This window comes from Nycticebus coucang, chromosome 18, assembly GCF_027406575.1.
Source record: "Nycticebus coucang isolate mNycCou1 chromosome 18, mNycCou1.pri, whole genome shotgun sequence".
NCBI classification, from domain to species: domain Eukaryota; kingdom Metazoa; phylum Chordata; class Mammalia; order Primates; family Lorisidae; genus Nycticebus; species Nycticebus coucang.
The window spans coordinates 56,716,558-56,725,592 of NC_069797.1; the positions used below are offsets into that span (position 1 = coordinate 56,716,558).

Consider the following 9,035-nt stretch of genomic DNA (forward strand, 5'->3'; position numbering starts at 1 on the left):
ACAACCAGGACAAACTCCCGTTCCCTGAAGAATAGAAAGAGAAATAGCACACATTTAATGAGAGGACCCATGCTATTTCTTCAAAATGCTCCACATTCACCCCCCACAACTCTATCTGATTCTGAAAGACAATATTTGGAGAGCCTAATGGTTCACAAAGTTTTGGTGAATACGGACATCTTTGAAAATAACTTAGAGAAGGTAAAATATGTTAGTACAGACAACCAATAATTGAGACAGCAGAGTTTAGTAGGATCTAGACTGGTGACTCTCTCTTCAAGGAAACTAAATATTAAAGATCTTTCTCCCTGCATAGCCTTCTTCCTGTGTCCAAAGGAGTTTAGAAGGGAAGCTTGTAACTTTTCACCTTCATGCGCTAATGGCCAAAAACAATCCCAAACTTGTCGGACTGGCTCTAAGGAGGAACGTAAGTAAACAACCTACCCATCAATCACCTGTAGAGTCAAGCAATGTAGGCTATCCTCCTGGGAGCTTGCCAATTAGTCCCCATCTCCCAGATAAATGCAAAATGTCCTTCCAGCGAAATGCAATTTATTATCATGTTGGCAGTAGCAACTTAGGGAAGGAACAGAACAAAAGATATGCTACCTGGCAACGGGAACCCGCTGTAGTAGTAAGAAACTAAGTACCTTATGGGACTGGGGAGTTCTTAAATCTCTCTGGCAGGAACATGTATTGGCCTCTTTTTCATGACTGTGGGTCATTTTCATCACCTTGAGATGTTAGACTTTGGCAGGTCTGGTGATGAAGTAAGGCTGCACGTGCTCATGAGAAGAAATGACCTTCCCATCCTGGATCTCCTTGGTAGTGGTGCATATTTTAACCAGTATCCAGGACAGGGCTCCGCAGATGCTACAGGGCTCACATACAGCAGGTGGGGCTGAGGCCGTGCCAACAGGAGCTACGGATTCCATGGCTCTGGCCGTATAGGGTGTGCAAGTGCAAAGCTCATATTTGGTGGCACACGAGTTACAGAGAAGCCTAATAAAAAACAGAATTTGAGTTGTGATCAAAGGAGGACAACAATGGTTACAGAGAAAAATGGTAGTGGCTAATTTTTCAACATTTATCAATCACTCAAATCAAGTGCTTCCAAATTCTTATTCACTCACTTTATACTACAGTTAGTAGAAGGAGGAGGATCAGATCAGATCCATTGGAAAACAGTGTCCTAGATTTAGAAATGTTAGATTCTATAAATTTCCACTCTAGGTTATGCCCAGCATCATGGAAAGGATACCACAGCTGCAGTCGAAGACGAGGGTGCAGCCCATCTCTGTCCTTTACCCACCGGTGACATTAGGTAAGTCAGGTAGATCTCCTGAACTTTAGTTTTTCACTTATAGAATGGATATTATGGGAATGAAACTCACAGGATCAACAGTGATAAGGAACAAGTTGAGAGGCTTATTATCCGAGGAATAGAAATTAATGAGCTATTTTTCTCACTGGGGAGTGAGTCACTCTACTAGTGGTGGCCTGAACGCTGTCTATAGGAGTCCTCAGCAAGTCATCAGGAAACTTCAAAGTGCTTGCTTTGTGTCTATAAATAGTTTTCAAGGAATCAGAGCAGTTCACAGTGAAGACTCTTTTCATGAACATAATCTTTGATAATCAGAGGCACTTTTGTATGTTATCACAGCTCCCAAATGGTGGCACTGATTAGCACTGTGCTAGTGTAACATGAACGTGCCAACTGAGAGAACGTTGTGAACTGAGCTCACCAATGATTTGGGGCTAGTAGGTCTCCTTTGCTTTGTCACTAACTCTGTGTTTGGGGTGTTAGTTTGGATTAGTTACTTCAAAGAGCTTGGACTCCAGGTGAGTCCCGTATGGGTCAATTAGCATTATCATTTAAAAATTACAAATTGTATTTAAAAACAGATGCTGAAACACACACGTGTGTATGCTACCTATTGCATCAAGGACTAGGGTTAGACAGGGTTAGGGTTTCCACCCAAGCACAGTTCTCCTCCAGAGGAGCCAGGATTGTTCTGTCCAATGTCATGACATTGTCATCAAATTCAGATGTTTATTTCAGTGTGGGAATATCTCTAGTGGCTGCCAGGAATGTTCATCTGTGGGGAAACTATTTTCTCTTTGGTAATTTAAGAAACTCTAAGAATCTGACCAACTTATAAGAAATTAACGTGGTATGTGGACTCTTCAAAACAGCTCAGCTAACACCTCAGATTTGGACTAGGTTACAATGATGGGTCTTGAGAGAGCATGTGGTCACATCCACCCAAAGCTCCCCATCACTGGCAGGAAGACTTGTCCACCCCTTACCAGTGGCAGTACATACTATACACAGATGCATTGGAGCATCTTTGCCATACAGGCTGTGTTCATTTTACATACTTGCCGTCCCAGCTCTCCAGGAGGCTGCGGTATGTGGCGATCTCACACTCCAGCCGGGACCTGATATCCAGCAGACTCTCATATTCGTGGTTTTGCCGCTCCAGGGCAGTCCAGATTCCAGCCAGCTGAGCCTCCAGGTTGTCAATCAGACCTTGGATCTGGGTCAGCAGGGCGGTGTAGTGAGCCTTGATCTCCGCCAGGATACATTCCTGGGAATCCCTCTACCATGGAGAAGGAAAGTAGGATTTATCATGATGACTCCTTGAAGCCCAGGTCACTTGGGATTTGTATCATTTTAAACAAAGCTTTCTTATTGTCAGCACTAATGGGTCTTTAAGTCCATTTATCACCTTCTAACCAAATAAATCCAAAAGCAACATTATCAACTCTGCCAAAGTTTCCATTCCTTTATCCCCCCTCTTTTGGCCTCCCTTTAAGTATTTACTTCTTTTCTTCTTTCTTGATCACCTGATAATCTCCCATCATATTCTCCTACTTAGGAGATAAAACATATCTCAATTTATTGCATACCCAGGCATTAAAAATACGTCACCATAACACTTCATTCAATGAGTGTTCCTACCTTAAAAAGGATCTTAGAATTTGACCATAAATAGTTCCCTCACTGAAGCAATTCCTTTATATATAAAATATGAGTTGAAACTTTATCAATGTCAAGTTCTTTTATGTTCTTGTATTCTGCAAGTCTACAGGTGATGGTAGGATTTTAGGTTTTAATAACCCAATATTTGCATGATTATCCAAATTTTAATAGAAGAGAAAAGTGAGGTTTAAGAGATTCAGTGATTTGTCCAACGTCACATGAGCAGCTGGTGACAAAACTGGTTTGGGGGAAAGGTCTTCCTAATGTTGCCCTTCCAAATACCCTTCCTAGCCGAGCATTTAAGTAATTTCCTACTTCAGAGAGGCAGTATGATGAGGTAGCAGGCGGGGCCTCATTGCACTGGATTCTCAGCTGAATTCTGGCTCTGACTCTGAGAGTTACTGAATTCCTCAGAATTTATACAATAGGTGAGATGAAACTTATATCGAATTTAGCTTGGGAAAAACCACCTTAGCTCTTAGAGCCTCATCTGTAAAATTGGTTAATAATCATCCACTTCTGTCAGAAGATTGTTTTATAAATAGAACATGATAGCTTATAAAAATGCTTTGCATATAATAAGATGTTCTTAGTGTTTCCCAAAGCTTATTCAATGAATCATTATCACCCTTAGATGCCATATTAAAAAAAGGGAGTCCACAGTCAAATAAGTTTTGGCATGCTAAATATCACGTATTCATCCCTCTTTTGGAGATTCGTGGATTACATCAGTATATGAAAGGCTCACAGGAAGGTGCCCTGTTTAACCTTTGTTTAATCCAGCATTTTCCAGACTTATTTGACCACAAAGTCCCTTTTTAGAGCCATAGCTCCTTTAACAAGCAGAGGAACTGTGGTTCTGAGAGACACAGTTTGGGAGATACTGCAACACACAGGTGTCAGGGGCTGTTGCCATCTTTGCTGAGCGAGGCTCAGTAAGCTTTTTGGGTACCATTCGGTGCTGGGCCTGCAGTTCAACCTCCAGAGCATTCACACTGCGCCTCAGTTCTACCAGCTCTGTCTGGCAGCCTTGCTGCTGCTGAGCGCTGGTCACCACCTGCTGATTCAGCTCTTCCATCTGAAACACAGTCCAAGACCATGAGTATTAAGGGAAGAAAACATGACTTTGATGAAAGGGCCCTGGAAACGCAACATCCGCTTGTGGTTTTGGACTCTTCTACTCTCCCCACCTGCATATTGAACCACTGTTCCACATCTTTACGATTTGTCTCCATGATGGACTCGTATCGACATCTCATTTCTTGTAGAACCTGGTTTAGGTCAACGGAAGAGGCAGCAGTCACTTCGATGTGAAGCCTGTCCCCAAGCTGGCACTGTAAGGAATTGATTTCCTATGGAGAGCAAAAGAACATGAAGTTAGTTGGTGGGCAGATTACCCCCTTGTGTTCTTGTTTCAAGTCTAACAGTAATAATTTAGCTTATTTGTGTCTGAACTATAGCCCACAATCAAGAAATCCCTGCTTATTGAGATGTCATAAAATGATCTAAGGCCATTTCAGATAAGACCATGTGTTTGAATTTGTACAAAATTAAAAGGAATTGAGTAGCAAGATCAGAGATCATTTCTATAGATGGGTAATGGGGGAAGCAGTGTAGAGGTGGATTTATAATGAGAGACCAAAGTGGGCTTGTGCCAGTGTTGATTTGTACCAACAGGAGGTGGCAGAAATCTCCAATGGAATGTCCATGCAGATGGAGGGCTTCTGAGGACAGGAACATTGGGTTTCTTTCTTCTCATGAAAAAGCTGGAGGGGGCTTCCCTACTCCATGTGGGTCCAGATATTGTGTGGTAGCTAATGGGTTTTAAATAGAATTTTCAACCAGATGTAGTAGCAGTAGGGCCCAAACTCGACTACAATGCAGTGGAGATGCCCTCTACCAAGTACAGCTCAAAGGAACTGATGCTATTTTTAGAGGCTTAGCTTGTGCTGACTCTCTTGGTCATTCTCTAACCTCTTTGTGGTTGTTCTTGAGGCAAAGGAGCTCCTCCTTCAGAGACTGGACTTGCGCCTCCAGGTCAGCCTTGCCCAGGGTCAGTGCGTTCAGGATCTGCTTCAGGCTGTTGGCATCTGCCTCCACCAGCTGCCGTAGGGACACCTCTGCTTCATAACTTTAAAGACCAGACGCAAAAAGGAAGACATTAAAAAAGAGATGGTACAAACCAAGCCAAGCAGAACTCCCTCCTGCCTTTTTCTCTGGGCAACTGATGTAGTGTATTTCTACTAAGAGTTTTACTCTCTTTACAGGTGAAATCATTTGATAAATATTATAGCTTAATCCTCACTGCTAAACCAGTTTGCCAGGGTGATGCCACCTTGCTATCCTTTGAGATGAGAGGATTTATCCTCCTTCCTCTGTCCCTAGAGGCAATGTGGTCTAAGTGAAAAATGCACAATCTGGATTCAGTCTCAGAAAGCCTGGGTTCAAGCTTTGGCTTGGCCTTGTCCCAGTTGTATACCTTTGGATGAGTAACTTAAGCTCATTAGACCACACTTTTCTCATCTTGAATGGGGTAACAATATATCAGCCTTACCTATTTTCCTGAACTATTGTGCAGGTCTTGGGCTCATATGTTAGGGCTCACATTGGGCTCAACATTAGAAACTCTAGGTACCTGTATACACATGTGAACGGTTATTAGTCCCAATCACCTATTGAATTTGAATCAGTTCTTTTCTGGGCTAGTGCCAACATGGTATGGGGCAGGAGGGTTAGTAGACATGGGTATATATTATTGGGATATCTAGGTCATTACTGGGAGGGTCTAGGTTCACGGTCAGACTCAAGGTGAGTTCTGTCACCAGGGGCAGTGTTGGGTGGGCTTACTTGGCTCTCAAGTCATCTGCAGCCAGTCTGGTGTTGTCGATTTGTGAGACCAGTCTGGAATTCTCAGCCTTAGTACACAAGATCTAGATTTAAGAAATTGTACACACAAATGAGACAAACACCAGGATCTCTTTCTTTAAGAACTAAGAGGGGTTGTGTGTGCTTCAATTGATAGGGGAAGGCTAGTTCAATTTCTATTGATCTTCATAGCTGTGATCAGGAAGTTTAGAAATCTTTTTTTTTTTTTTTTTGTAGAGACAGAGTCTCACTTTATGGCCCTTGGTAGAGTGCCGTGGCCTCACATAGCTCACAGCAACCTCCAACTCCTGGGCTTAAGCGATTCTCTTGCCTCAGCCTCCCGAGCAGCTGGGACTACAGGCGCCCGCCACAACGCCTGGCTATTTTTTGATTGCAGTTTGGCCAGGGCCGGGTTTGAACCCGCCACCCTCGGTATACGGGGCCGGCGCCCTACTGACTGAGCCACAGGCGCCGCCGAGGAAGTTTAGAAATCTTTAGAAAATCAGAGTTCTCATTATTTTTCTAAAAGATGAGAAAAAGTTTACTTAAATAAAAACTTTTATGTATGTTTTTCTGTTAAGATATGTAATCCATCCTAAATTTGCATAACTGAGCACTATCTACTAGAAAGTAAACTCCATGAGGGCACAGACTTTATAAAGTTCACCAAGATTTTCCTCAAGCCTAGAAGATTTGGCACATTGTGCTTGGTGCTCAGTAAGTATTTGTTGAACAAATAGAATGAATAAATCCAGATATGGAGTAACAACACGCAGGATAGCCATAAAGTTCTTGGGCAATTTGAAATTGTACACTGGTTTAAATTGCACATAAACTTTACCGCCACCCTGTGTGTAAGTCTCAACAAGAACCTTAGGTTTGGTATAGAAACAAAAGAAACGATTTGAGAAGATAAAATAAGCATAAAAAGAGAAAAAGGTGGTGATAGTTGCAAAATGGATAAAAATGTAACTGTTTAGGAACTTATTGAAAACAAAATTCATTTTCTCAGATCCCTGATTTCTTATTTTTCTTAAAGGAATAGTAGCAACTAGTTGTAATGGTAGTGTGTATCTTTGGAAAAAGGAAAAAACTATAAAACTCTGAATGTTACCTCAAGATGACAGTTTCACTCAAGAGATTTTCCTGTTCTTAAAAAACTTTTCAGCATATTTTATTTCTCATAAATAGACTTTCCTATATCCTAATCTCACCTTCCCTCTAAAATGAGGAGAAATAAATTTCTGGATCCCATTGGGTTATTGGGTAATCACTCTGTGATTCTCCTGGAGACCATGGTAAATAAATCGTTTTCTTATTAAAAAAATTTTTTTTTCAGCATAAAATGAACTAAGAATATTAGAGTTTAGCAATTAACTAGGACTTGAATACCATCAACTCACTTGATTAAACAGGTTCTTATGGCTCTTACCTTCTGTTGGAGTTCCTCAATGGTAGCATAGTAGGATTGGTAATTGGGACATAGGACCAGGAGCTCATTGTTACCTTCTTCCTGGATTTTACACTCCAGTTCCGCGTTCTCTCTTTCCAGCATCCGCACCTTTTCCAGGTAGTTCGCAAGGCGGTCATTCAACATTCGCATGGTCTCCTTCTCGTGACTGTTGATGCCTTCACCATACCAGCTGCAGTCATCCAGAGAGGCACAGGCATTGAGGTTGCTTATTAGGTAGATGGGCATGCAACAGAAGCAAGGAGTTGGGTGGCGGCCCTGGTCCTGGGGTGTTCTCAGAAGGCGGCCAGGTGGTTGGCAGATCTTGGCTCTAAGACCACTCTTGGAGTGGCAGCTGTTTCTAGAGGAGGTGGTTCTAACATTTGTAATCCTACAGCAGTTTTGGCCTGGGGTTGGAGAAGAAATGGTTGTTATATCGCCCTTGGCATCCATAGTGTGTGCCCGGCTTCAGTTTGTTTCAAGGTCTGTGGTGGCCAGGATGAAAAGCTCAAGCAACCTCAGCCAGAGTCTAAATCCCAAGCCTCTTGGCTTTTTCCTCTTTGAAGTGCTTATATAGCCTCTAGGTGGTGTCACAACAGGTGGGATGTTTTGCTTTCTAATGGTTATATCACATCCCATAGGAACATCTCATTAGCCTCCTTTTTACTTGGCCTGAGAAGAGTTACTTGCCCCATAAAAATGTGCATTTAGGCTCTTACAAATTTATTACCCATCACAACTACTACTTGTCATTGGATGCAGAGCTTCCCATTCTGTGTTCAAAAGGAACTGTCATCATAGTCCTAACAGCATCCGTGATCAAGCAGGTGTGAGTTTATCAAGTCTACTAAGTACTTGTTGACACCCTCACCTGGCCTTGAGCTTGAACACCAATCAGTCCATCTTTCTTCTCTAGAAGACAGAAACTACTAATGTCTGACAATTATTGGTGAACTCAGAAATCAGTATTTAATTTTGTTCTGTTCCTCTCATTTTCCCATTTCATGTTAGGACGTTGTTACATAGATTAAAATGTTCACTGTTAAATAAGGCTCTTTTTAAAGGTAATTGCTAGGTTCATGATTTAGCTTTCCACATAGGATTTGATTGCTAACAAGTAATTTCTTAGGAAACAGGCTGGTTACCTTTTGGTTTGCCAAAGCCCACATTTTATAACATTTTGGGTGCTCAGTGTTTGCTTGTGGATTTATATTGATTAGAAACTTCTCATGATACTGGCTTATATTGGATATTTAGATATGATCTATCAAAAGTTATTTTTTCCTGAGGAATACTTACTTGGCATTTTCTTAAGAAAGTTACTTATTCCTGATCCTTTAAAGAGACTCTAGGGGAGAATCCCTTTCTGGCCTTTTCCAGCTTCTAGAAGTTGTCTACATCCTTGTCTGTGACCTCCTTCTATTTTCAAAGCCAGGAAGGGCCACCAGAGTCTTTTTGACATTGCATCTGGCACACAAACACATTCACATTCTCTTCCCACTTCCACATTCAAGGGCTCTGGGGATTATGTTGGTTCCACCCGGACAATCTAAAGTAATCTTCCTATTTTAAGGTCAGGTAATTAGCAACCTTTCTTTCCCTTTTCTTTTCCCTACTAACATATTCCAGGTTCTGGGATTAGGACATGGACATCATTGGGTACTATAGAATGGAATACTGTAGGAACAAATTTAGTTAGAAAGGCACAAAATCTACATGAATAAAATATCCTAT

At 41.7% G+C, this 9,035-nt stretch overlaps 1 protein-coding gene across 1 annotated transcript; it reads right to left on the reverse strand.

The window, feature by feature from the left end:
- Positions 1-606: 606 nt before the first annotated feature.
- KRT39 (keratin 39) lies at positions 607-7,782 on the reverse strand. The gene is made up of 7 exons (XM_053569684.1): positions 7,284-7,782; positions 5,834-5,916; positions 4,961-5,117; positions 4,177-4,338; positions 3,939-4,064; positions 2,383-2,603; positions 607-1,002 (listed from the first exon to the last, which is right to left on the reverse strand). The coding sequence occupies exons 1-7, from the start codon at positions 7,752-7,754 to the stop codon at positions 744-746; spliced, it is 1,479 nt and encodes a 492-aa protein (XP_053425659.1). The 5' UTR covers positions 7,755-7,782; the 3' UTR covers positions 607-743.
- Positions 7,783-9,035: the final 1,253 nt, after the last annotated feature.